The sequence below is a fragment of the Eutrema salsugineum genome, unplaced genomic scaffold, assembly GCF_000478725.1.
Source record: "Eutrema salsugineum unplaced genomic scaffold, Eutsalg1_0 scaffold_2, whole genome shotgun sequence".
NCBI lineage: Eukaryota > Viridiplantae > Streptophyta > Magnoliopsida > Brassicales > Brassicaceae > Eutrema > Eutrema salsugineum.
In genome coordinates, this window is record NW_006256829.1 from 1608925 (window position 1) to 1634719 (window position 25795).

General features: G+C 37.0%; 6 protein-coding genes across 9 annotated transcripts; 4 read left to right on the forward strand and 2 right to left on the reverse strand.

The window, feature by feature from the left end:
- Nucleotides 1–348: 348 nt before the first annotated feature.
- LOC18018372 lies at nt 349–7901 on the forward strand. 3 transcript variants are annotated; one of them, XM_006398953.2, is made up of 24 exons: nt 349–628; nt 1040–1155; nt 1418–1502; nt 1878–1931; nt 2091–2182; nt 2267–2370; nt 2663–2738; nt 3175–3604; nt 3810–4142; nt 4217–4417; nt 4538–4636; nt 4719–4791; nt 4870–4997; nt 5082–5373; nt 5447–5682; nt 5771–5895; nt 6048–6165; nt 6388–6443; nt 6566–6659; nt 6736–6913; nt 6984–7052; nt 7128–7231; nt 7314–7376; nt 7503–7901. In XM_006398953.2, the coding sequence occupies exons 1-24, from the start codon at nt 560–562 to the stop codon at nt 7608–7610; spliced, it is 3303 nt and encodes a 1100-aa protein (XP_006399016.1). In that variant the 5' UTR covers nt 349–559; the 3' UTR covers nt 7611–7901. The 3 variants fall into 3 exon arrangements, with proteins under 3 accessions (XP_006399016.1, XP_024011524.1, XP_024011525.1); XM_024155756.1 differs by having other exon boundaries at nt 2666–2738; XM_024155757.1 differs by having other exon boundaries at nt 2669–2738.
- A 420-nt stretch (nt 7902–8321) lies between these two features.
- On the forward strand, nt 8322–10712 carry LOC18018373 (temperature-sensitive sn-2 acyl-lipid omega-3 desaturase (ferredoxin), chloroplastic). The gene is made up of 8 exons (XM_006398954.2): nt 8322–8990; nt 9181–9270; nt 9361–9427; nt 9530–9622; nt 9694–9879; nt 9967–10047; nt 10139–10276; nt 10387–10712. The coding sequence occupies exons 1-8, from the start codon at nt 8527–8529 to the stop codon at nt 10552–10554; spliced, it is 1287 nt and encodes a 428-aa protein (XP_006399017.1). The 5' UTR covers nt 8322–8526; the 3' UTR covers nt 10555–10712.
- Nucleotides 10713–10753: 41 nt separating this feature from the next.
- On the reverse strand, nt 10754–12580 carry LOC18018374 (N-(5'-phosphoribosyl)anthranilate isomerase 1, chloroplastic). Of its 2 annotated transcripts, none has more exons than XM_024155758.1 (5): nt 12466–12580; nt 12190–12236; nt 11667–12032; nt 11412–11575; nt 10754–11092 (listed from the first exon to the last, which is right to left on the reverse strand). In XM_024155758.1, the coding sequence occupies exons 1-5, from the start codon at nt 12473–12475 to the stop codon at nt 10867–10869; spliced, it is 813 nt and encodes a 270-aa protein (XP_024011526.1). In that variant the 5' UTR covers nt 12476–12580; the 3' UTR covers nt 10754–10866. The 2 variants fall into 2 exon arrangements, with proteins under 2 accessions (XP_024011526.1, XP_006399018.1); XM_006398955.2 differs by having other exon boundaries at nt 11667–12031; nt 12180–12236.
- A 4325-nt stretch (nt 12581–16905) lies between these two features.
- On the forward strand, nt 16906–19906 carry LOC18018375 (probable 2-oxoglutarate-dependent dioxygenase At5g05600). Its single transcript, XM_006398957.2, has 3 exons — nt 16906–17545; nt 17977–18307; nt 19643–19906. The coding sequence occupies exons 1-3, from the start codon at nt 17010–17012 to the stop codon at nt 19889–19891; spliced, it is 1116 nt and encodes a 371-aa protein (XP_006399020.1). The 5' UTR covers nt 16906–17009; the 3' UTR covers nt 19892–19906.
- Nucleotides 19907–20960: 1054 nt separating this feature from the next.
- On the reverse strand, nt 20961–23286 carry LOC18017881 (PHD finger protein ALFIN-LIKE 1). The gene is made up of 5 exons (XM_006398958.2): nt 23004–23286; nt 22863–22895; nt 22456–22678; nt 21710–21830; nt 20961–21563 (listed from the first exon to the last, which is right to left on the reverse strand). The coding sequence occupies exons 1-5, from the start codon at nt 23095–23097 to the stop codon at nt 21312–21314; spliced, it is 723 nt and encodes a 240-aa protein (XP_006399021.1). The 5' UTR covers nt 23098–23286; the 3' UTR covers nt 20961–21311.
- Nucleotides 23287–23786: 500 nt separating this feature from the next.
- Nucleotides 23787–25786, forward strand: LOC18017882 (polyamine transporter RMV1). The gene is made up of 2 exons (XM_006398959.2): nt 23787–23883; nt 24012–25786. Exon 2 carries the CDS (start codon nt 24064–24066, stop codon nt 25531–25533), a length of 1470 nt encoding a protein of 489 aa, XP_006399022.1. The 5' UTR covers nt 23787–23883; nt 24012–24063; the 3' UTR covers nt 25534–25786.
- Nucleotides 25787–25795: the final 9 nt, after the last annotated feature.

Below are 25795 nucleotides of genomic sequence, written 5' to 3' on the forward strand. Positions count from 1 at the left end.
TTATATTATTATTTGCTTTGAATAAGTTCTCCTCTCTCTCTCTAGTTCCCACGTGTAATAATATTATTGGTTCTATGTCGCAGAGCGTGACACCACGCGCTTAAAATGTCAAGACATTATCCCACTCGCACCCACAGCGCGTTGCGCGCGTTAGGCCAAAATCCATAGGTCATGCGCGATTTTTTCGCGAGTGAGTTTTTTTTTATTATTATTTTATTCTCTGCTGCGTTTTATTTCTTACTAGATTGTCGTTTTGGTCTTAAATTTGTGAAAATAGTAGCATTGCTCCTAGCTCTATATTATTAACATCAAATTGCGTCATATGCGTTTTACTTGTTTTCGGTTGTCGTTTTGAGTGAGTTTCAAAAGAAAGAAAATTTCTCAGACGAATCTGAAGTTTTTGATTCTGCGATTCACTGGCACGAAGAACAATTCCTCTTAAACAGACTCGCCTCCACCGTCCGGTGCATCGTCTCGATTGAGAATTCTATCATCCTCTAATCGACAAGTTGATCGCCGGAAGAGTGAGCAATCGGCTCATCGTTGTTGATTTGGTTCCATGTTCGCCAGAAAATTCCTGCAGAAATCCTCGGGTGCTCAGAAGCCTCCTTTAGCTCCTCCGCCTCGGGTATTGCTTTCTCGTCTCTTTTCTTCTACTATCTTTGACGAATTAAACTTCCATTTTGATCCTTCTGGATCGATCATTCTAGACTCATCTGCATTGGAATTCCATGCCTATAAATTCCGAAATGGAGAGGAGAACTTCTTCTGAAAAGAAATGTACTTGAAAAAAAAAAATTAAATTTTCGAAGATGGAGCTGGTTTGAGAAAGACTTGTATCATCCGATAAGATTGAATGGTTACCTTAGTTATAAGAGGCATATATTAAAAACGAAAGCTTTAAAAAGTCGATGAGACATGTACTGGCAGCCATTGCATGATTACTTTCCTCACCTTAGTTACACAGCTCATATAGCTTTTCCCATGTCAGGAATGCTTGTTTGCTTTAGACGTTCATTTGTATTATGAATCTTTCCAGGGATGTTTGATAACAGAAGACTTGGATCCCCATATTATCACCCACTATGGGATACCTTCGACAGCATCTCTTCTTGCCTTTGACCCTATTCAATGCCTCTTGGCTGTGGGAACACTGTAAGTTCTTCTTTTCGCCTTGCCACTGCTAAGACAGTGTATTTTCCCTCAGCATTCTTCGTACTTGAAAACCAAGTGCTACCCAGTCGAAAAAGAATATCGGTTTATTGTGAAGAAAATTATGATTGAGATGAGGGAACTTATAAGAAGTGTGGCTAATTGAATCATTTTTTAGTCCTACTGCAGTACCTATGATGTTAGAAAAAAACCATCGCTGTGGGATCAATTTTATTTCAATCTTCTTTTTGCTAACCATTCGCAGAGATGGAAGGATAAAAGTGATTGGTGGTGATAACATCGAGGCGATTCTTGCATCTCCTAAGCAGCTACCTTTCAAAAACTTAGAGGTTTGTGGTATTCTGTTCACCTCTTGGTCTGTTGAAAGGCTATAATCATTTCAAACTTATATAGCTTCGATGTAGTCCCTTTTCTATTTCCTGATGTGCTTGCTAGCTTAATGCACTTCCTTTTCTATTTCCTAATGTTCTTGCTAGCTTAATTTCCTTTCCGCTTTATACTGTTTTACAAGAAGTTCAATGACAAAATAAACTAAATTTCATGTTCAAATATTTTTCGAGTTGATCTTTTTCAGTGCTGTAGTAGAAAGAAATGGTATCTCTAGTCAACTTATGTTGTGAACTTGGGATATATATTTCGGTCATCCCGCTTTATGATCCCAAGTATCTCTAACTCTACTTGAATCTTTATCTTTTCTTTTACAGTTCATTGAAAACCAAGGCTTTCTGGTCAGCATCTCAAATGAAAACGAGATTCAGGTACCAATTCAGTGTTTGAAATTTCTATATTTTCCAGCTGAAGTCTTCACTTCTGCTTGTTTGACCGTCTTCACTCTCATCTTGTAATCGTCCACTCCTTCATTTTGTTCAACAACATATTTGAGGGACAAAAACCAATAAATTTTCCTTCTTTATTAGGTTTGGGACTTGGATCTTAGGCAGACAGCGTCAAGCTTACACTGGGAGTCAAATATTACTGCATTTTCAATCCTCCATGGCACCGGTTACATGTATTGAGCTTGTTAAAATGACAAATTGTAGCAATATTACACTTACTATGGCGTCATTAACTACTTTTATTATCTTCTTCACAGGTATGTCGGTGATGAGTATGGTATGGTGTCTGTTCTAAAGTACAGTGCTGACGAAGGGAAACTAGTGCAGCTTCCTTATTACGTACCAACTGATGCTTTAGCTGGTATGGGGGTTTCAATGTGATGACGACATGTGTTTAGAACCTTTATTGAGTTTAGAAAGTTTATAGTTTCAGAATTAAGTCATTAGTTTGTTTTGTAGTTAATCTCTATATGCCTTCACCAAACTATTTGCAAAGTAAATCCTTGGCAAGGAAACTTTTTCTAATATTGAAGCTTCTATGAGTATCATATCCTCTTGGTAATTCAGATTAGATGAAAACACCCAAAGACGTTTCGTATTGCATTTTTAGCTGTTCTTTGAACATATTTTCTCCCATTTCCCTCTCTTTTCAGAAGCAGCGGGGCTTTCATCTCCTATTGACTATCCGGTTGTTGGACTTCTTTCTCAGCCTTGTTCAAGGGGAACTAGGTGAGACAGGATTTATTTTGACTTTTATACGTGTTATTATGACCTATAGATGGGAAACATTTTTTGACTCTGAAACTGACTATCTGAGCTTGTCATAGCATTTGTGAAATCAATATTTAAGATCTATCAAAATAAGCTGGCTATTACTACTGCCTCTATCAATCCTTTATTTTTGTGCACCCAGTCCCCTAAATTTTTATGTTTCAAATTAGAAAAGCATCGGAAAATATCGTAGGACTGAGAGCATTTACTGAACTTCATGTCTAAGTTCACAGATATGATTTCATATTTTTGTTAGACATGTGATTCTAGTCCTCTCAGAAGAGATACAACCTTTTTCTGCTATGCTATTTCAGTGTATTATTAGCACGAATACGCAGGTTTACCATCTTTTATGATTAATTTCAAAAATGATTCTTAAGAAATTATCCTGCAGACTGTTGATTGCATTTTCAAATGGATTACTTTTTCTTTGGGACGCATCAGAAGATCGTGTCGTGTTAGTTCGAGGGAACAAAGATCTACCTGTGGAGGGTAAGACTGTCGATGATTCTCTGGAAGCCTCACACGATGAGCTTTCTGATCTTGAACTAGATGGAAAAGAGATAAGTTCTTTGTGTTGGGCATCAGCTGATGGTTCAGTTCTTGCTGTTGGTTATGTGGATGGCGATATATTATTTTGGGAATTTTCTGATGGGCAAAAAGGGAAGCCATCTAATCACGCTGTAAAGTTACAGTTGTCTTCGGCTGAGAAAAGACTTCCTGTCATTGTTATGCATTGGTGTGTGGATGTATCTCGCAAGAATTGTGGTGGAAAACTCTTTATCTATGGTGGTGATATCATTGGTTCTGAAGAAGTACTGACGGTAAGAGCTCAGCTCAAATCAAAAGTTTCATAGTCCCAGATTGGTGAACTTGAGCTAAATAGAAGCACACAATGGAGAGTCACAATTTTTTTCTAAACATTTTGCATTTTTTAATGGTACAAGGGAAACCCAAACATGAATTCTTACCTTGTATATGCAAACATATAGCCTAATATGATGTCTTTTTACTGATCACCTCACGCAGATGTTGGCTCTTGATTGGTCTTCTGGTATGAGAGGTCTGAAATGTGTTGGCCGTGTTGACCTGACCCTTAGTGGTTCATTTGCTGATATGGTCTTGTCTCCAATTGCTAGCTCAAGGCAAAGTGGGATGTTTTTATTTCTGTTGACAAATCCAGGACAACTGCAAGCATATGACGATACCTCTCTGGCTTCTCTGATGGCTCAGAAAGAGAATAATATTTCTGTTTCTCCGCTGCCATATCCGATGGTTGTACCGACTATGGATCCACATATGACAGTAGCAATGTTTGCTGCGTTAAATGTGAACGATAAGACGTCACTGGCTCTTTCTGAGGTAGTCCCTCCACAAATTTCCCAAGTTATTGCTTCCCAGTGTGAGGCCATTAATTTATATTTTATTCTTGATAGATAGTCTTAGCCGCAAAAGCTCGAACCCCACGTACTCCATCTGGAGAAAGTGCGCAATGGCCTCTAACAGGTGGTATTCCAAGCCACCTTGATGACTACAAGCTTGAAAGACTGTACATGGCAGGATATCAAAATGGTTCTGTTCGAATATGGGATGCAACCTATCCATGTCTGTCTCTTCTTTATGACTTGAAGCCAAAGGTATAAATGTTGTAACTCCTTCTTTTGACGTTTATCTTGAAAACTCGTGAATAAGCTGGTTGATATTTTGATGGGAAGTTTTGCCTGTAACCAATTAGTTCATCCTTCAACAATGATCAGGTAAATGGTATTGACATAACTGGAGTAGATGCATCAGTAACAGCAATTTCCTTCTGCTCTAAGACATCTTGTTTGGCTGTTGGTAACGAATTTGGTATGGTAAGAAGACCTTTTCTGCTGATACTTTCTTGATTCGAGCTTTTAATGTGCATCTGACTCTCTCGCTTTTCTGGCTCTGTAGGTTCGCCTATTTAAGCTGGCCGGCCATAAAAGTGGAGGAGCTTTGGAAGTTGTTACTAACACTGACAAGCAAGGTTTGGAAATTGGTACAACGCATCTTTGACTATAGATTTGCTCTGTTTTATCTCATGCTGTTAGTTCATTCCTTGTAGTTCACCGTTTGGATCAAGAGGATGGACCTCAATGGTTGGCTGCGTATTCCTTCCTGAGTTCCCCAGTTTGCACCCTGCGATTTGTACAGTCTACAAGAAGGCTTGCTGTGGGATTTAAATGTGGCAGGGTAGGGATTTAACATCTGTTTCGAAGTCTCGGTATACAGTCGGGCTCTCTAGTTGAAAGCGTCTTAAACTATTTCATATTTTAGGTTGCAATGCTCGACACTGGTGCGCCATCAGTAATGTTCATTACAAATAGCTTATCTGACTCCGGTTCCCCAATCAAGTTACTTTGTGTGAAATCCTCTTCAGCTCCAACTGGCTCAATAAGTGGTCCAACTGATCAGAACTCCATAAATTCCGAAGCTCGTGATGAATCAATCTTGTGTGCAATGACCCAGGATGGACAGACCATTCTTTTCGATGGCAATACTGGAAAAATACTCTCCTCATGCTTGAGACCTCTGAAGAACCCAACTGCGATTTGTATGCACATTATAGGTAATTTTTCTGATACTAACACAAAACTGTTTTTTCTTATGCATCTAGTAAATATAAATATGGTATTCTGCAGAGGACTGCTATGAAAACTCTGAAATCCCCAGTGAAAAACCTGCTGAAAATCCATCTGGGAAGGAGAAACAGGAGAACATATCTCATCTGATCAATGCAAGTGAGAGTCATTCACCAGGTGGTGAACAGAATGCTGTCACGGAAACAAAACTTGTTGATCAAAGATTTGCGAATTCATTATTTCTCATGTGTTCTGAGGATGCGCTGCGCTTGTATTCTTTAAAGTCTTTATCTCAGGTATATTAGAGGATCTATCTTGATTCATTATTCCTGGAATATCTTGCTGGTTTTTCTCTGATAACAAGGTCTTGCTTTCAATACCTAGGGAAGTCTTGAGAGCATTATGGAAGTAAATCTTCCACGTCCGTGTTGCTGGATGGGAACCCTTAAAAAGGATGAAAGGGAGTGTGCAGTACTCCTGCTTTACCGAACAGGGCATATTGAAATAAGGTAACACTCTAATCTATCACAAGTATAATATACATGCCAGATACAACGTAGTTGCCAAATCCAATCTTACAACCATTTAGTCTGAAGGACCACTATAGATGATAAATTGCTCAATAATCAGCTTTAAAAGAATGGTTTGCTTGTATGAACAGATCTTTCCCAGATCTTGAAGTTGTGGGAGAGAGCTCTTTGCTGTCACTTCTTAGGTGGAACTTTAAGCCTAATATGGAGAAGACAGTATGTTCGGATGATTTCGGCCATGTCGTCCTGGTGAGCCTTATACTTTCTGGAAGAGAGCTTTTATCTGTTACTGCCACAATAATTAATAAATTAAATATGTCAGTGAGACCATTGGATGTTTACCAATTTTTACGGGGCTTTGTAGGTTTGGTTTTTTAATGCAATTTATTAAGTATGCAAAGTTAGATCTTGATTTATGAGTTGACATGTATGACATTATGAGAGACTATTTAATATCTCAGATGTTTACAGGTAAATGGTTGTGAAGTTTCCATCCTTTCGTTTCTGGCCCATGCAAACGGATTCAGGTACTGGCTTACTATTTCCTGTTCCATACTTAGTTTCTCAGTGAATACAACTAGAGCTTTTGCACGCTTATCTAGCAAAGTAGCAGTTAACGTAGTCATACCTAGTTCTGCATTCATCACAGGATTCCGGAGTCTTTACCTTTGCTTCATGACAAAGTCCTTGCAGCCGCTGCTGATGCTACCTTTAGCCATTTCCCTGCCCATAAGAAAAACCATGTATGTTATGTTTTCACCTGTGAACCTTTTTTTTTGTAAGCTCCATGATTTTGCTATAAAGAGTATGTGACCGCAGGATGGCGCTCCGAAATTCCTAAGTGGCATTATTAAAGGCTTCAGATCAAGCAATGAACAGAAGGTGGACCAAGTACAAGATTTCTCCCACCTTGGGAACATCTTTTCTAATCCACCATACTTAAAGCCTTCTGCTACCGGTGGCAACGATGATGAGAAGATTGTCGAGCTAAACATAGGTTTGTAATATCTTTACCAAGCTACTCCTCCCCTGTTTCTGGCATGTGACTAAAAAATGGTTTTCTGTAGATGATATCGAGATAGATGAACCTCTAAACATCTTGCCTCTAACCGAGAAAGTAAAGAAAGAAAAGAAAGGTAAAACATATCCGTTCGCCTCATGTTCCAGTATCATTTTGAATGCGTCAGACGAATCTTAAGGTTTCTTTGCAGATAAGAGAACAGATAAGGAAAGACTGTTCGACGGTGCATCCAGTGATGCACAGCCCAAAACAAGAACAGTGGATGAAATCAAGGCCAAATACAGAAACGCAGGGGTGAGTCAAAACCAATTCGATTTAACCCAAAAGAGCTTTCTTGCTTGCTTCTATGTCTAACATGGTTGGGTAACTTTTCCAGGAAACCTCAGCAATAGCTTCACAAGCAAAGGACAAACTTCTTGAGCGTGGAGAAAAACTCGAGGTAGTATATTATGCAGCAAAGATACCATCTTCATTGAAACTGACATGTTTCCAAGCTATCTATTACACACCGATCCTAATTAAAAAACATTTATTTTGTGTGATTGTTCTGCGTTAATACTACCAGAGAATCAGTCAACGCACAGCTGAGCTTCAAGACGGGGCAGAGAACTTTGCATCGATGGCACATGAACTTGCTAAGCAAATGGAGAAGCGAAAATGGTGGAACATTTGAGAAAGCTGCGACACTTTTGCCTTTCACGTGCACATTTGCTGAGTCATTTAGACAATCTCAGGTTCTTGCGTATATAAAATTAAATTATCTTTTGTTTCCCACAGGTGAAAACTCTGTTTCACTTTTTCTGTAAAATAGATTGACCAAAGAGAGCTGATTTGATCTTTCGTTTCTCTCCTCTTTGTGAGGCTGCTGAGTGACTGTCTCTCAGACCTCTTTTACATTTATTTTTTTCAAAGAAACTCTGTTTCATTGCTATATGAGATTTGGAAGAAGAGAGATCTTTGTGTATGATAAAATTGCTATAATTAATTTTTTTAACATATAAATTAATTTCGTTAAAATCTCGGTTTATTATCCAAAGTGTAAACGATATGACTCCGACAAAGGAAAAAAACGAATGTATATCTGCAAAAAAAAAACGATGTATATTCTGCGAAAAAAACGGTGAATGATAGTATGGCCCACAATGAACCACGTCAGTTACATAATCCACAAACGCGTCCAGTCAGTGAGTGAGTGAGCTTTGGTTGACCAGTGACGACACATAACTCAAGCCTAAAGGCTAAAGCCGCAATTTTCCTTGGCCTTTCTTTCTTTCTTTCTGGTTAAACAAGACTGAAACATCACAGAAGTCAGAAGCCACACATTCATAGATACATACAACAACTCTCCACTGATACTGAATTTTGACCTCATAAAGACATCACCTTTTTTGTGTCAGCGTGAATTAGAAAGACAGGGAAAGAAAGACTGATACAGAGAGATACACGACGTCAAGGATCAACCAACACAAATATCATATCTCTCTACGTTATCTCTTTACTTTTCTCAGTCTTTTCTCTGTGTTCTAAGGAGAAAGACAGAGAGAGAGAGAGCTGCTTTCTCTTCTTCTTTTCTTCTTGGGTGAGCTCCAATGGCGAGCTGGGTTTTATCAGAATGTGGTATTAAACCTCTCTCCAGATTCTACCCTAAACCCACTACCTCTTTCATCTCTAACCCAACACCCACATTCAGATTCAATCCATCGCCTTCTTCTCTCAAGCCCCGAAATGGCTTCTTCCCTAAAGCCAGGAACTGGGCGTTAAATGTGGCCACGCCATTAACAACTCTCGAGCCTCCGTCCGAGGAGGAACACACGAAGAGATTCGACCCAGGTGCGCCCCCTCCCTTCAACTTGGCCGATATAAGAGCAGCCATACCCAAGCATTGTTGGGTTAAGAATCCATGGAAGTCAATGAGTTATGTTGTCAGAGATGTCGCTATCGTCTTCGGATTGGCTGCTGTAGCTGCTTTCTTCAACAATTGGCTTCTCTGGCCTCTCTACTGGTTCGCTCAAGGAACCATGTTCTGGGCTCTCTTTGTTCTTGGCCATGACTGGTAACAACTAATCCTCTCTGCTTACTTCCTGAGTAAGACACAACTCTGTGTTTGTGTCTGGACATAACTGTATTCTTGATGCATGGACCAACCAAAGTGGCAACTTGTTATTGGGTTTTAGTTGCAGAGATACTCAATACAATTTCCTTCTATAATGTTAACCAAATCATTCCTGTTGATTACTTTGCAGTGGACATGGTAGCTTCTCGAATGATCCGAGGTTGAACAGTGTGGCCGGTCATCTTCTTCATTCCTCAATTCTGGTCCCTTACCATGGCTGGTCAGTTTTGCTTCCAAACCCCTTTCTATAAAATACAAACCTTTTTCCTCTCACATTCTTCATGAAATATGGAACCTGTTTTCCTTGTAGGAGAATAAGCCACAGAACTCACCACCAGAACCATGGGCATGTTGAGAATGACGAATCTTGGCATCCTGTAAGTTGCCTTCTCCATAACCAAAAACACAGATGTTATCATAAGCTGGTCTCAGTTTATATCAGTGTGCTTAGATAGAGCTTAATGTTTCTGTAACTGCAGTTGCCTGAAAGCCTCTACAAGAACTTGGAAAAAACTACTCAAATTTTTAGGTTCAAATTGCCGTTCCCAATGCTCGCATACCCTTTCTACTTGGTAATCCTTCTCCATCTTACCATAACCAATCCACCTGGTTTCACCTCTGATACATTGTCTTCTTGATGCAGTGGGGAAGAAGTCCAGGGAAAAATGGTTCTCATTTTGATCCAGACAGTGACTTGTTTCTTCCCAAAGAGAAGAAAGATGTTCTGACATCAACCGCATGTTGGACTGCAATGGCTGCTTTGCTTGTTTGTCTCAATTTTGTTATGGGCCCAATTCAAATGCTCAAACTTTATGGCATTCCTTACTGGGTATCTGATGCTGTAACGATTCTTGTATTCCTCTGTTTTCTATTATGTGGAAGGTATTTACTGGGATTTCAATCACAATTGTTGCAGATATTTGTAATGTGGTTGGACTTCGTGACTTACTTGCATCACCATGGCCATGAAGACAAGCTCCCCTGGTACCGTGGAAAGGTGTGCACAATCTACTTCAACATTTTTTAATCGCTTCTCACTTTAAGATTGAGATATTCTCAAAGCTTCAATGTACTTTTCCCAAACACAGGAGTGGAGTTACCTGAGAGGAGGGCTCACAACATTGGATCGTGATTATGGATGGATCAATAACATCCACCATGACATTGGAACTCATGTGATACATCATCTTTTCCCACAGATCCCACATTATCATCTAGTAGAAGCAGTAAGTGTTTCCTTGATGATGTTAACTAAAGACTATTCTGGCATGGACTTGCTTTGATATGATGATAAAGTGCATAACTTTCCATTTTTTCCTCTTTCCCCTTTTTCTAGACAGAAGCAGCTAAACCAGTACTAGGAAAGTACTACAGAGAACCGAAAAATTCTGGACCTTTGCCAATTCACTTACTGGGAAGCCTCATAAAAAGTATGAAACAAGACCATTTCGTAAGCGATACAGGAGACGTTGTGTACTATGAGGCAGATCCAAAACTACACTGAACAAGGCAGACAAGTTGAAAATTCATCTTGGCTCATTCTTTCATGTTCTTATTGTTTTGGTGCAAAACCTTTTCGAGATTAAAAAGCATTAATGTAAAACTCTCGATCTATTGAAAAATATATGATCAGACAGATATATTTCATACCAGGATCTTGTTCTTGAGAGCCCACTGACATTATTAGTAGCCAAACCATCACGTAGAATTTGAATCTATTATTTTTATCAGCCAATTACAATTCCAAACACAATGACATGGAAACAACAGTTTGATATGGTTACAAGAAAAAATACCTTGGCTTAGATGCTAGCCATTAATACTGTACAGAGCGAACTGCAATAATAAAGGAACTTATCTTAGACTGATCCTTCTGGATGCCGTCAGTACCGCAAATACCGCTGCTAACGTCAATTCCATCAGGTTGAAGGATAGAAAGAGCTTCTGAAACGTTTTTTGGATTGATTCCTCCAGCTAAGAGCCACCCATTTCTGCTTCTGATGGAGGGTAACTTGAACTGAGACCAGTTAAATCCTTTTCCACTGCAACAAATTGATATAAATTGATATGACCGTTACACAAGAGAAACATGCTATTAAGGAGGCAGGTAATCTAAACATGGGCTTTCCCAACGATGCCGTGGTCATTAGTTTAACAAATTTTCTTATATACTAGACCTAAGTATCATTATCTTTTGGAAATGCCTGAACCTATCATATTCTTGAGAATTAATCACTAGTTGAAGACGAGAACGTTGGTTTCAAGTGGAAGAGTGATTGTTTTAACTTGTTTCTCTAAGGCGTTCATTATCGTAGCAACATGCGAGAATAGGAAACATATTGAAAAAGTTGTTCAAAGTACCTCCCACCCGTTGCACTATCCACAAGAATCCAATCAGCGAGATGACTATCCTGTTCAGGAACTTCATTCAGGAGCTTTCCATCCTCACTTGCATTAAGGACATATATGACTCTCCTTTCGCGTACTAATCCCGAGAAAGCAGCACGCGAACCATTACCATGAAGCTGTAAGGAACCATAGTCACCAACACTTTACAAAGTTGCAAAAATCACCTCAATGAGAGTAAAAACGAAAAACGATAAGAATGCAGAAAACCTGCACAAGCTCAAGGTCAGAGGCATCAGCAGCTCTCAGTATGGTGCTCTCATCATCCTCAACAAAAACACCAACAGGTTTGGCCCCACCTTCTCTCGCCACTTTGGAGATATCCTTTGCAACAGAAAGAGAAATGGATCTTTTTGAATGCGGCCAGATGATCATCCCGATGAAATCAGCACCAGCTTCAACTGCCATAGCAGCATCTCGGGCTGATGTGATGCCGCACATCTTAACCAGAGGTCTGACCTTTTCTCTTTCATCATCATTTGGAGCAACATTCTCAGTGTTGGATAAACTGCAGCTGAATTTCTTGTTCTGCGCATACCGAACTCTGGAAAAAGACACCTTTCTATTGCTGGAACCTGAACACATCCAGTAGGCAACAAGAGATTGATCCCATGTCGCAATGGAAATGGCAATTTCAGTCCGGAAACAGAGGAATACACACACAAGTTACAATGAAAATGTCTGCCTAAGAAAACTAATAGTCAATTAAAAAAGAAAACTAACCGGATTTGTAGGTTCTGGAGAGACTCGGAGCTTGGAGGTGGAGATTTGTGGATATTCCTGAGGAAAAGAATAAAGCTTTGTTTCACAACTGATCTTAGAACAAAGGGTTAACTATTCGCAAGTAAAAATCTTGACTTCACAGACGAAAATCCTCTTCAGGATGACAAGCAAGAAATTTTTTTTCTCAACTCAACATGGTTGGTCACTAAAGCAGATTGAGAGCAGAGAACAAGGTAGCTGCATTAGGAGCCCACCAAGCTGGTCAACGGAAAGAACAAAAAAGTACCTGTCGACATTTTTTGATTAGACTGTCGGAAATCTCAGATTTTCTTCCGTCGATGAAATGAGAAGAGGAGAGTCAGCGCTCAGCGGAGACGGCGGGCGTACGGCCGAACAGAACCAGAGAACCAACTATTGTACCAACTTTTTGATGAGGTGTAATTAAACCGAACCAAACCAAGTTACTGAATTTTTGTTTGGATTTGGTAGAACCGAAGAAACCTTTTGCTTTCGGTTTAGTTAATATGTGATTAGGGTTAAAGTCATATTTGGAGATTAATAATGTTTGTTAGAACTTAGATTATATATATCGAATCCGAAACGCTTCTGGGTCACTTGATTTTAATAATTATTCCATAATAATTAAGTAAATGAAGATAAATATTCATAAACCAAGTAAGTAAATAGTTGAACAACATAAATATTGTATTGTTTGTTAGGCCCGTTTCAAAATAAAAAAAAACATAAATATTGTTTGTTCCAATCAATTTTTATTTTTCAAAATGTTACATTTTTGTTATTAAACTTTTTATCTGTATAAATAATAATGTCTAGTGATACAATAATATAAAGGATATGAAGAATATAAATGAATGATAAAGCTTGAAGCCTAAAACTAACTGTTTAGCAGTCAAAATTGTGAACATGTGCTTGCATAATTTAGAATTGGATCAGTTCGTTTTTTTTTACCAATATCACTTAATTAAGAAGCAGATTTCCGGATTATACGTAGTAATTTTCATTTTTAATCATACAAGTTTAATTCGTTTAGTTTACTATTGAAGGTTTTGCCTCTCTACTAGAGTGCTAGTGTTGTTCTAATCAGCAAATTGCATTGTAGATTAATTAGAAACAAAATTGCAATGCGTTTCTTAAGATTCTCCTTAATTATATCGTGTTTTTATATAATAACAATAAACAAGTTGACAAAAAAAATATATATATATACAGTATATATAGTGTGAACGCCTTGTTATTCCAGGACACATGATAAAGACATGCGAAGACAACATTTTACCGACATCTCGAAGCAACACGGCGGTTCCTGCATCAAAGTGATCAGCCTATCCCTACACAACTTGTCCCCCGTTTACTTTTAGCACGTGCTAAATGTGATTCTTGGCTCAAACTTACCAAACTATTCCTTTTCTTTTACATTCTCTCTTTCATTATAGTTGATTTTTTTAGATTTTTTTTCTTGTTTCATAATATTTGGTTTCCTACATCTAATTAATGCACATCTCTTCTTTAAATTGAATGAATCATATTAATACATATTGCTTTACAAAACTTATTAATTGTAAACATTAATTAAAAGAGAGGAGATGAAAAGCCCAGATTGAAGTAAAAACCAGTAATATTAATAAAAGTAATGAAATTAGTTGTAAAAGTAATGTAATTAAACAAAATAAACAGCAAATAATTGAGTATTTATAGTTTTCTTAATCTGTGTGTAAATATTCAGAAAATCAACTATAATGAAACAAATGAAGTAATTTTTTTTATTGCAAATTATTCCAACAGCTAAAAACACACACACAGTTTTTCTCAAAAAATAATATAGTTTAAAATGAAAGCAGACGTAACTTCGTTCCTTCGTCCTTGTTAGGCGCAAACTCATCTCATTAACTCATTGAACTCCCTTTTTTTGGCTCAAACTCATCTCTTTATCTTTTCTTTTAGGCGCAACCTCATCTTCTTGACCAGCAAAAACAAAACACAACTCTCTCTTCTTTTTGTCTCTTCCTTTGTATCCATATTTTTTTCTTTAAACTAATGCTTTATACTTTTTCGGTTTCGTCCTCAATAAATCAACCAACATTTAGTTGTAGGCAATATAAATTAATTAATAATTTTTTAATGCTGCACTTTTTTGGGGTAATGAGAGAATAGCATTTCTAGAGATTTCTAGTCATTCACCACTTTCAAAACAAAACCAAAAAAAAATTCATAAATGTTTCTTCGCTTTATTGAAAAACCTGTTCGATGTGACGGATTTGTGTGCAAGTGTGAGAGCGTACGGATTGTCCACCAATATTCGTTAATGCTGATGAATTATGATTGCGTTGATTAGTTATGTATGTTACATGATGTATACGCATTTAATTTCATATAATTAAGTTGTGCATATATTTAGACGTTACCACACTTAAAATTGATTGTATACATGATGTAGGAGTGACATATCAACCAATAACGAATGATAGATGTAAACATAATAAAGTATGAACACTTGGTTAACCAACCAGTCCGACGGTCGTCGATCTCAAATTACCCAGTCGAACATGACTAAAATCCCAAAGCTCCAAACAATACCATGAAAGCATGATATGCTGCATTATCAAAAATTTTATCGATTTTTCTTTTGAATAATTTTGGGTGATTCGCGTCAGCATTACCTTGGAGGTCTAGATCTTTATTGATCTATGATATCAGAATTTTTTTAACTTAATTTGGTAAATTTTAAAATGAGCTCTTACTTAGTTATGAGATCAAGTTATTGTAAAATATTATCCGAAGATTTAGAACTAGTTTTTATATGTGTACTATTTGTTTGATTGATTAATGTGTAAATTTGTAATGTATCACTTTTGCCAAATATGGAGGGTCAATTATTCTTTGCTAACAACATTTCAATGGAAGCATGCATGTGATTCTGTACTCTTAACGTGGGGTTGCCTATATATTTAAGAATAAAAGATTAGCAATATATAAATAAAAGCAGCTCTAAGAGATTATTTCAAAATCTCAAGATTTATATCATGGCTTCTATTTTACACAATTTTATTAATTTGTTACACAGAGTAGATAACAGAAAATTCTTTCTCATCGTCTTCTTCCTTGCGATTATATGCTCATATCATCATCACATCATTATACGACATCAAATTATGTCATCATATCGTTACATGTGACCATCAAATTCTCATCGAGATCATCATATATTACCAGATCATCATTTTTAATGATTGTTAACCTAAATGTTAAAACTAATTACATTACGATAATTCCATCCTAGAGTTTTAGTCTTAAATGTTACAAAAACTTATTACGAGAATACCATCCAAAAGTTCTAATTATTATGGGGAAGCTAAATCTGATGCAAAAGTATAACATTTTGATGATAAAAAAATTATAGACATAGATACAAATTTTTGTAAGAAATCTGTTTTTATATATATTGACAAATATGATTCTTTTTGCAAGCATGTCATGTTACAACTACAATTACAATTCAGGATGACTAATGAGACACTCTTCGGAAAAGACTTTGATTAAAAACAAACTTGGAAAAAAAAACATTTGTATTGTTATTTGCAAGAATAAACTTCTAAAAAAACAAGTACCAACAAGCAAAATTCTAGAAAGACATAGATAAAACATTCCATTGACCTTTTGGATTTTATTGAATCATTATCACATTCACATGTATGTACTATGTATTATTGACAGATAACATTTGACCTATGAAACAATAATTAGTATAATCGATTGTATATAGGATCTCCGTAGTCTGTCTTTGGGTAAGAACTCTAGAAATTACAAATCTTTCATTCAACGTTTTCTCTTTTGAAAGCTTTAAGTCATTGACGACGTCATCCTACGTATTAGCCAACGAGATTTTTTTTTACGTCAAATAATCTTTGTAATAATTTTTTTTTTTAATTTGGTTCGCTTACTGTAGCAAAACAAAAAAAGACAAATTATTGTACGGGTTGTAAGTTTTTTATGATACTTATCTATGGCTCTTAGATCATCATGGATGACGTCGGAAAAAAAAATCATGATGGATAAAAAATGTTTAGATATTTATAAACTTTGAAAAACTTTTGCGGCTTTTACAATCATACTTGTCATTTGTTTTTGATAATCAAACAGACGTTCCTATTTTTATTATCACACATATAACTTTATTTCAGTTAAAAAGTATGTTAACCTAGTGACTAACGAATTAGTTTTTTGTGACTTAGGTTAGCATTCTTTTTTTTTTTGATAAACGTTAGCATTCTTTGAAGTTTGAAATAGGTGATTTAATTTTAGGCTGTGTGATAATATTATCATTTAGATTTTAGGGGTGTTCAATTTGGTCTAACTGGACCAATTAAACCCGAAGTATAACAAAATAGAATAATTAATGTTATCATCTCATACACATTAATCCCGTTGCAAGGGTTTGACACGTGGCGTCTATTGAGCAAAATGATTTAATTAGTCTCTTAAGAGATATAATATTTAGTCTTTTGTCTTTGTCGACATTGAAGTCATCTAAAACTATTACACAAAGATTGCCTCAAACTCAAACTAATGCATAGTTTCACATGTCGATATGTCCCAAAGATAAAAGAAACCAATATTTATCACACGTTTCATTAATATATAAAGACGTTGCTTTCATCGTCTCGAGCCGATTTTTGGAATCTCCTCCACCACCATTTTACCCATCTTTTAAATTCCTTTCTTCAGCCAAAATTTTTATTATCTCTTTCAAACCAATTCAACTTTCTCTAAAACGCCTCACATGAACAAGAGCAGTAAATCAAAACAAAGAATATGAACAAGAACAAGAAGGACGTGAAGGTCGAGACAAAGAAGGGTTCGATTGATGAGTGGCCTGAGCCAATCGTCCGAGTCCAGTCCTTAGCTGAGAGCAACCTCTCCTCTCTTCCCGACCGCTACATCAAACCGGCGTCTCAACGCCCCACAACCACCGAAGACGCTCCGGCCTCGACCAACATCCCAATCATAGACCTTGAAGGACTATTCTCGGAAGAAGGGTCGTCAGATGACGTCATCATGGCTCGGATATCGGAGGCTTGCCGTGAGTGGGGATTCTTCCAGGTGGTGAACCACGGTGTGAGGCCGGAGCTGATGGACGCGGCTAGAGAGAGTTGGAGAGAGTTTTTCCATTTGCCGGTCCATGCGAAAGAGAGTTACTCGAACTCACCAAGGACCTACGAAGGCTATGGAAGCAGATTAGGTGTTGAGAAAGGAGCCATTCTTGATTGGAGTGATTATTACTATCTCCATCTTCTTCCTCCTCCTTTGAAAGACTTCAACAAGTGGCCTTCTTTTCCTCCCAACATTAGGTCCCTCCTCTCTTCTTTAATTTCATCTCTCCTCTTTCTCTCTTTGTTTTTTTTTTTCTTTTTCTTTTTTAAAATCCTTTTTATGAATTCTCATGAGTTTTTTTTGTTTGTGTTGTTTGGGGAGTGTAAGAAGAAGAATACCCTTTGCTAAAAAGAAAATATTTTTTTCCTTAAAAAATGTAGGGACAATTGGTACAATATTGGGAAATTATCCCTTTTTGATTAATTTTTGATGTTTTAGTTTTTGGGAAGTGTGGGAAGACTCGTTTGCCAATGAAAAAGGGTTGATTTTCTTCCTTCTGACGAGGAGAAAATCATAGAATTTTGTGATTTTTAACGTTGGAAATACAAAAAGCTGCAAACAAAAGAATAAAGTGCAATCTTGGCAATATAAAGATTCTTAGATTTTTTTTTTCCTTTCCAAAAAATAGAGAAGTAATTGATGAATACGGCAAGGAACTAGTGAAGCTAAGCGGGAGAATCATGAGGGTATTATCGTCAAACTTGGGATTAAAAGAGGATAAGTTTCAAGACGCGTTTGGAGGTGAAAACATTGGGGCATGTTTGAGGGTTAATTATTACCCAAAATGCCCTCGACCGGAGCTGGCTCTCGGTCTCTCTCCCCACTCCGATCCTGGCGGTATGACCATTCTCTTACCGGACGATCAAGTGTTCGGTCTCCAGGTCCGGAAAGATGACACGTGGATCACCGTCAAGCCTCATCCCCATGCGTTCATCGTCAATATTGGTGATCAAATACAGGTAAATTAATTAATTCTCTTTTCGATTTCCTATTTTTTTTTAAGAATTCTCTTTTTAGTTTTTAAATGGATTTATTCTTATTTTTTCTATATGGATGCCATACATCTCATTCGAGCCGTAAAACATTTAAAAATCCGAGTTATTCATCCTATAGAATACCACAATATTGGTTTTAAATTCGTTATTTCACTGGTGTATTTTTTATGAACCACGAGCAACCATATGTGTAACTAGAATTAAATATGTAAAATATTATAAAAAATGATAAAACTAGCTGTAATTCGTGTATTTATTTCATTTGCGAAATATATTTGTATGATCCATTGTGAACATTATCCAACGTGATCATTGAAATAAACATATCTACTAACTAAAGTTATATTTACCACAAAAAAAAACTAAAGTTATATCTTTTTCGATCTTCTATTTATTTATTTCCATGTTGTTAATAAGTTTATGATTATATTCATAATAAAATAGCACGTTAAGAAAATAAAACATAGTATTGTTTAAAAAACATAGAAAACAAAGTAAAAAAAAAAATACAATTTTACTAGTCACGCATATATATATTAATGATTGGGTTTTTAACTATAAAAACTGTAATAAAAATTGTGTACACTTAATATTCAAAAACAAATAGATAATTCCGGTTGTCAATAAAAAATCTTCCATTAAGAAAAGGACGAATGCCAAAGTAGTTATTTGACAACCAATGAAGAGGATATATATCTAAGCTAAAGTTCCACGTTTTAGACATGTTTTAAAATGCAAGTAAACAGTTATTACTTGGTGCCAAAATACCTTTTTGAATTTTCTACAAAAATATTGTAACTATTATGCCATAGTTCCGAGTTTCCGACAGTAGAAATTACGTCCTTTTAGATCTATCCTATCAACCGGTTTTTATGGACTGTTTTTGTATAAAACGACAATTAAATTCACAATTAAAGTAATGAGGAATTGTCATTTTTTTTTGTTAAATTACGAAACAAACAGTATACTAGTAGACAATAATCCTCTATTGCGCACATGTGTATGTTTGGCCGTTTGCCCACGTTGCCTAGAAGGAATATTAATTTGTACAATGTATAACATGATATTTTAAACAAAAACCGCACATGTATATATGCACTAGATATTTTCTGACTTCGATGAAATTTAATGTGAACTCTAACTGAGACATAAAATTTTAAGAAATATGACCACAAACATAAATTTTCCAAGTTAAGAGTTTTTACTGCTCATCATCTTAATTGACATTAATGTTTGTGCTTTGTCCAAATTCAATCTATTTTACAACCCGGTTTGAATCTTGCGATGATAAAAATGCAGATACTAAGCAACTCAACATACAAGAGTGTGGAGCATAGAGTGATCGTAAACTCGGAGAAAGAGAGAGTCTCACTTGCCTTCTTCTACAATCCTAAAAGCGATATTCCAATCCAACCATTACAAGAACTTGTATCCAATCATAATCCTCCTTTATATCCTCCCATGACCTTTGATCAATATAGACTCTTTATCAGAACTCAAGGTCCACGAGGCAAATCCCATGTTGAATCTCATGTTTCTCCACGTTAATTAATTGTTTTTTTTTCTTAAAGAAAGTTTACTGTTTTCGTGAATTTACATCTGATTTGTACATGTGTACAAATTTTTTTTTTCATCTACGCCGGATCTGATTTACCTTCAAGCAAGTAACTATTGAATGATGTATACAGATATCTCTATTTTTTATACAATAATACAATCAGATATCAATTATTTTACAAGCAAATTTTGAAGCACTGAAATTTTGAGGATTAGTGGAGAAGAAGAAGATTATGTTGGATAATATTCTAGCAACAAAACCACGTCTACTCTATTGTAAGCCTCTCTCATTCCCATATCGATTTTCTTTGGATTAATCATTAGATTCATTAGTCAAACATTTAAATATAAATAGTGTATTACATCTATAGAAAAAAAGAAGATTATATACAGTATTAAATGACAATTATAAGCATGTGCATTTTCAAGTGGTGGTTTGGCACAAAGTGTCGAGTTGGTCTTGTGTTAACATATATCTTATTTAGAAAAAGTGAATTAATTACTAAAATGTATTACAGAAATGCAAGTTGCATTTCAGTTCACACTATCGACGGTTGCGTCTTTTTTATGAATAATCAAACATTTATGCCTTTCTTTCTAAACGAAAACAAAATCGAATAATAATAGTACAGAATTTATTACTATACGTTCAGTTTGATTTACAATACTGATCCCCAGTCCCCACCGAGATTTTTGGTTATTTGTTCTTATAACTACTTACAACTAAATTTTAACTAAAATTCAGATTAATTAATGTATTATGAAAATTATGGAAAAATTGATAGTAGATGCCACAAAAACCTGTCCAGAGATTTATTCAACAAAGGGCGACAATCAATAAAAAAGTACGAAATGTGTCACTATTTACTATTTTTGGTTGTTGGTAAATATTAACATAGTGACAATCGGTGGCCAATACGTTGCCAATTGTTACAAATGAAATTCGTCATAGTTGTGAAAAATTTATAAATATTACCGCACGTTGGATATAATATTAAAATGTAAATCGCCAGTAATAATTTAGATTGTAGATGTTGAAAATGACTAAGTAAAACCACTTAAAGTTAAAATTACCATAGAGATTACGAAGATCAAAATCTTACATAAGAATTCTTTAATATCCTAAACATGATTACACATTCAAAAGATGAAAGTAGAGTCACTACATATACAAACAACACAAGGCGTATTTTGATCAAAAGCTTTCTAAACGGCTCATGTCTCTCTTTGGCTCCCTCCCTCTCCCACTACTAATTTATAAACCCTCTTTTCTTAGGGAATCTAACACCGATAATAGTTATGTGTTCATAAATTAAAAAAAAAAAGGATGTTTTTGCAATAACAGAAGAAAAAGAAAAGAGAGTAAGATATATGGATGATGAAACCAGTGCAAAGGAGAAAGATGACTCACTCACTGTCTTCCTTTCTTAGAGCAGCAAGAAGGGCATTTGTACTGCTTGATGCCTTCTGCTTTGGCCGGTGTTATCTTCACACACTTCCCATGGTACCAACGTTCACACACATCGCAGCATATCCAGAACTCGTCGTTTGTGTAGTTTCCTCCACAGCTCCCACAGAGCGTGTCTCCATGCTCGTCTTCCTCGTCTTCGTAGCTCTCTTCCATCAATTTCGGTGTGCTCTTCGTCTGCCCTTCAATTGATCTCTACACCAAATACAGAATCTATTAGAATGAAGAAGATTGGTAAAGCATTTTTCTTTCTTTGAGTGGCAAATCCTGTTTCAGCTTATTATAGCCACAAAGAGAATTAGTGTTGGGATGATGAAAAAGTAGAGAGTTCATTTTGGTACCTTTACACCATTTTTGGATTTGCTTCCGAGATCCATGCTTGGTTTATCTTTGGTGGGCTTCCTACCAGTCACTACTTCAAAGAGAGTTGGGAGATCGTTGATCAGACTGAATAGGCGTTTCCTGTGCTCATTGAAATGGACCATACAATATAAGCTTAAATATTACTATCAACAATAGCCATTTGATCTAAAATCTTCCAATCTGTAACTTGTGTATAGAGTTTTTAGTAATTTTCTTCACTTGAACAACCACATGCTTTTTTGTGCATTCAATAATTTTATTCTAAAACTGAGCCATTGCAAGCAGAACTATGACAGAGAAACCACTAAAAGTGACAGCGAATCACTCACTCAGTTAAGGGTTATGATCCTATAACAGGACCCCATTGCTAGTAACTATAGATGGGACTTTATAATGCCAGACACAAGTTATCTGGAGAGCCAACAATATAAACTTAATCATCCGATTCATGATAACAGCATTACGAATGTTGTAAGAACAAATAGCAATGATTAGTCTTTATATTTGATCAACTCACAGTAACAGATAATTCAAGAATACACAGCAGCTCCCCAACATGGTTTTGTTCAACAATGCCATAAGTAAGTTTTTTTTTCACAAACTTTTAACCACTCATCATCACTCATCAGCTATTGTAGTAGTATCTGATCCGACGCTTTCGTCATTGTTTTGTTCAAACACGAAAGTGGGAAACAAAGCAAGAAACAAAAAGGAAGTTGCTTACCTCTCGTTGCGATTAAGGCGAGCACCAAAGTAGGAAGAAACAGAGAGTAACCAACAATCACTGTGGACAGCAACTAAGGAGAGCCAATCTTTACGCTGCATACCATCTCTTGCGAAGTTGATTCCAAGCGCTGGCTCGGGAAGCTCAGGAGGCACTTCCTCCGCTGGGAGATTCACTTCCCATGTCCCATTCGGGTGTCCGTACAAACACAGATTCTCCATTTCTAACAACACAAAAGCACAATGTTCAACACAAATTGGACCGGAAAGTCCATATCTATCAAAAACAAGTAAAAAGGGCATCTTTTTATTCAGCTTATCCATGAAAATTTTGTGGGAAAACAAACACAGATCCGAAAATAACGATTGAAAAAAAGATAAAGAAGAAGAAGCTAGAAGCTCACTTACCCGGATCGCATAAAGAATAGAACTTGTCAACATCTGGTAAAAATGGAAAGAACAAAAGAAGAAATTACGTAAATTAAAAGCCAAAATGAATTGTAAGAAATCTAGGAAGATAAAGGAGAAAATGAGAGGTTTGTGTCTAACCTACGGAGAGAGCTTTAAGAAAACCAGAGCGACGACCGCTAAAATCCTTGAAGATCTCTTCGACGGTGCGAGGGTTAGAGGACTCGGCAGCCATAGATGTAGTGGAAAAGATGAAAAAATGCAGAGATACGAAAGAAGACGTAGAACAGGTGGTGTGTTAGAGATTGATTAAGGTCCGCATCAATATGGTTTTCAAAAACCGATGCGCCCGGACATGGAGAGAGAGAGAGAGACTTGTAAGAAGAATAGCAACTTTTTTTTTTTCTCTTCTGGTCTCGAGTTTGGTTGAGTCAGCGATAGATTAAGACTGAAGGGCACTTATTAGGCCTATTTTATGGGCCTGGCCCATCCTAATCTGAAGTGTCTTCTTAACCTGAAGTCGACGTTTACGTTAATTATACTATTTTTCTTATAACAACAACAACCATAATTCTTCGGTTTGGTTTTTTAATTCAATTTTCAATACACATGTACTAAAAAATATATGTATATATATGAAACCATAACGTTTTTAGAGTTCTTATAACTTTTTCTGTATTAAGTAGAAGAGTATACTACTAATTCTTGAATAGTTAGGGTTTGAGTAGCAAAATTAAAGTGTGTCTCTTCTTCTTTGCTTTGTAGGTTTTATCTTTATATCCAACAATCAGCATCCCTTAAAAAGATAAGGAAGCAAGTACTGTATGTAGATATTTAAAAAGAAAGAAAAGAAAGAAAAAAAAAGAAAAAAAGCAATTCATCAGTTACTTCTAAACTTTATCCTACATAAGTTAGGAGCAAGTCCTTGTGAATAAAATACCCTGAGATTATTTTTCTTTCTATATCTGATTGAATTCAACTAAAACTCGTAAAAATCAACAACGACAGCTATCGACCTCTGGTAAAACTCTATTGGATTCTTGCTTTTTATTTTGTTTGTGATTTCGAGTAACGCACTTGCCAACTTTTCGATATTTTTAAAGCTGTTTCTGGTTTCTTCTGTCTCTGTTTTAATGCATCTCGAAGCAGCAACTTCCTCAGTACTAGCCCTAGAATTAAGCTCTACTACTCCCAATTCTCGATGACTGACTCGAGTCTGGACTCCTCCGACACGCAAACGCCGAGAATCGCCACCGGAAACCCACCTCCTCCTATCAAGAACGGATACGTCAGCATCGGTGTTCCCGCCACCGCCAGTGACGCTTCTCTGTCTCCGGCCAACAAAATCAGGAGAATAACGGTGCTTCCACTAGTTTTCTTGATATTCTACGAGGTCTCAGGCGGTCCTTTCGGGATTGAAGACAGCGTGAAAGCAGCAGGACCATTGTTAGCAATCTTGGGATTCATCGTCTTCCCTTTTATATGGAGCATCCCCGAAGCACTCATCACCGCCGAGATGGGAACAATGTTCCCGGAGAACGGCGGTTACGTCGTGTGGGTCTCCTCCGCATTAGGACCTTACTGGGGATTTCAACAAGGTTGGGTTAAATGGCTAAGCGGCGTCATCGACAACGCTCTGTATCCCATTCTCTTCCTCGACTATCTCAAATCCGGTATCCCGATCCTCGGCGGCGGAATCCCGCGTATCGCCGCGATTCTTGCGTTGACTGTTGCCTTGACTTACCTCAACTACAGGGGATTGAGCATCGTGGGTGTAGCAGCTGTTCTTCTCGGGGTTTTCTCCATCCTTCCGTTTGTGGTGATGACTTTCATGTCGATTCCAAAGGTTCAGCCTTTGAGATGGCTTGTGGTTAGCAAGAAGATGAAAGGTGTTGATTGGAACTTGTATCTCAACACTCTCTTCTGGAATCTCAACTATTGGGATTCCATCAGCACGCTTTCTGGGGAAGTTGATAACCCGAAGAGGACGTTACCGAGAGCTCTGTTTTACGCTCTGTTTCTTGTTGTTCTCTCTTACATCTTCCCGGTTCTGACCGGTACGGGAGCTATAAGTCTTGATCAGAAGCTATGGACGGACGGTTACTTTGCTGATATCGGTAAAGTGATTGGAGGAGCTTGGTTGGGATGGTGGATTCAAGCTGCAGCAGCGACATCGAACATGGGGATGTTCTTGGCCGAAATGAGCAGTGATTCGTTTCAGCTTCTTGGAATGGCTGAGCGAGGGATGCTCCCTGAGGTCTTTGCGAAGAGATCACGCTACGGAACACCATGGGTCGGGATACTGTTCTCGGCCTCTGGTGTGGTTCTTTTGTCATGGCTAAGCTTTCAAGAGATTGTGGCTGCAGAGAGTCTCTTGTACTGTTTCGGAATGGTTTTGGAGTTTATAGCGTTTGTGAGGCTAAGGGTGAAACATCCGGCTGCATCACGGCCTTTCAAGATACCTGTTGGGGTTTTGGGATCGATCCTCATGTGTATTCCTCCAACCATACTCATCGGTGTCATTGCGGCGTTTTCGAACCTGAAAGTAGCTGCGGTTAGCCTTGCGGCTGTTGTGATTGGGCTTGTGTTGCGACCGTGTCTGAAGCATGTGGAGAAAAAGGGATGGCTCAAGTTCTCTGTCAGCTCTCACCTACCAGACCTGATGGCCTAAGCAAAATCAGTTTTGTCTGAAGATGATAGATATGATGCTAATGCTTTTACCTTTGATCTATTTCGAATTAGAGCTTAAAGCTGCTTATTCAACACTACTTAATATTTTTCAATTCACCCGAAAATGTATAGAAGTTTTCTCTCTTTTTTTTTCGTTTTCTAATTGCATTATACACTAATTTACACCGCACACAGTTGTGATGGATACATGAGGGACATTTGTGTCTACTCAGATTTCGTAGGACATAAATTACTTGCAGCCT

What these genes read in the sequence shown, in the direction of transcription:
- LOC18018372 (XM_006398953.2), top strand. Translation starts at nt 560, where the DNA reads ATGTTCGCCAGAAAATTCCTGCAGAAATCCTCGGGTGCTCAGAAGCCT. An exon ending in CTCCATGGCACCGGTTACAT is followed by an intron (nt 2,183 to 2,266) that starts GTATTGAGCTTG and finishes TCTTCTTCACAG; the next exon opens with GTATGTCGGTGATGAGTATG. An exon ending in CCAAATACAGAAACGCAGGG is followed by an intron (nt 7,232 to 7,313) that starts GTGAGTCAAAAC and finishes TAACTTTTCCAG; the next exon opens with GAAACCTCAGCAATAGCTTC.
- LOC18018373 (XM_006398954.2), top strand. Translation starts at nt 8,527, where the DNA reads ATGGCGAGCTGGGTTTTATCAGAATGTGGTATTAAACCTCTCTCCAGA. An exon ending in TTTATGGCATTCCTTACTGG is followed by an intron (nt 9,880 to 9,966) that starts GTATCTGATGCT and finishes CAATTGTTGCAG; the next exon opens with ATATTTGTAATGTGGTTGGA. An exon ending in TCCCCTGGTACCGTGGAAAG is followed by an intron (nt 10,048 to 10,138) that starts GTGTGCACAATC and finishes TCCCAAACACAG; the next exon opens with GAGTGGAGTTACCTGAGAGG.
- LOC18018374 (XM_006398955.2), bottom strand. An exon ending in CTGACCTTGAGCTTGTGCAG is followed by an intron (nt 11,576 to 11,666) that starts GTTTTCTGCATT and finishes GGTTCCTTACAG; the next exon opens with CTTCATGGTAATGGTTCGCG. An exon ending in GATAGTGCAACGGGTGGGAG is followed by an intron (nt 11,093 to 11,411) that starts GTACTTTGAACA and finishes AATTTGTTGCAG; the next exon opens with TGGAAAAGGATTTAACTGGT.
- LOC18018375 (XM_006398957.2), top strand. Translation starts at nt 17,010, where the DNA reads ATGAACAAGAACAAGAAGGACGTGAAGGTCGAGACAAAGAAGGGTTCG. An exon ending in TCTTTTCCTCCCAACATTAG is followed by an intron (nt 17,546 to 17,976) that starts GTCCCTCCTCTC and finishes TCCAAAAAATAG; the next exon opens with AGAAGTAATTGATGAATACG. An exon ending in ATATTGGTGATCAAATACAG is followed by an intron (nt 18,308 to 19,642) that starts GTAAATTAATTA and finishes ATAAAAATGCAG; the next exon opens with ATACTAAGCAACTCAACATA.
- LOC18017881 (XM_006398958.2), bottom strand. Translation starts at nt 23,097, where the DNA reads ATGGCTGCCGAGTCCTCTAACCCTCGCACCGTCGAAGAGATCTTCAAG. An exon ending in TCTTAAAGCTCTCTCCGTAG is followed by an intron (nt 22,896 to 23,003) that starts GTTAGACACAAA and finishes CATTTTTACCAG; the next exon opens with ATGTTGACAAGTTCTATTCT. An exon ending in AATCCAAAAATGGTGTAAAG is followed by an intron (nt 21,564 to 21,709) that starts GTACCAAAATGA and finishes TATTTGGTGTAG; the next exon opens with AGATCAATTGAAGGGCAGAC.
- LOC18017882 (XM_006398959.2), top strand. Translation starts at nt 24,064, where the DNA reads ATGACTGACTCGAGTCTGGACTCCTCCGACACGCAAACGCCGAGAATC.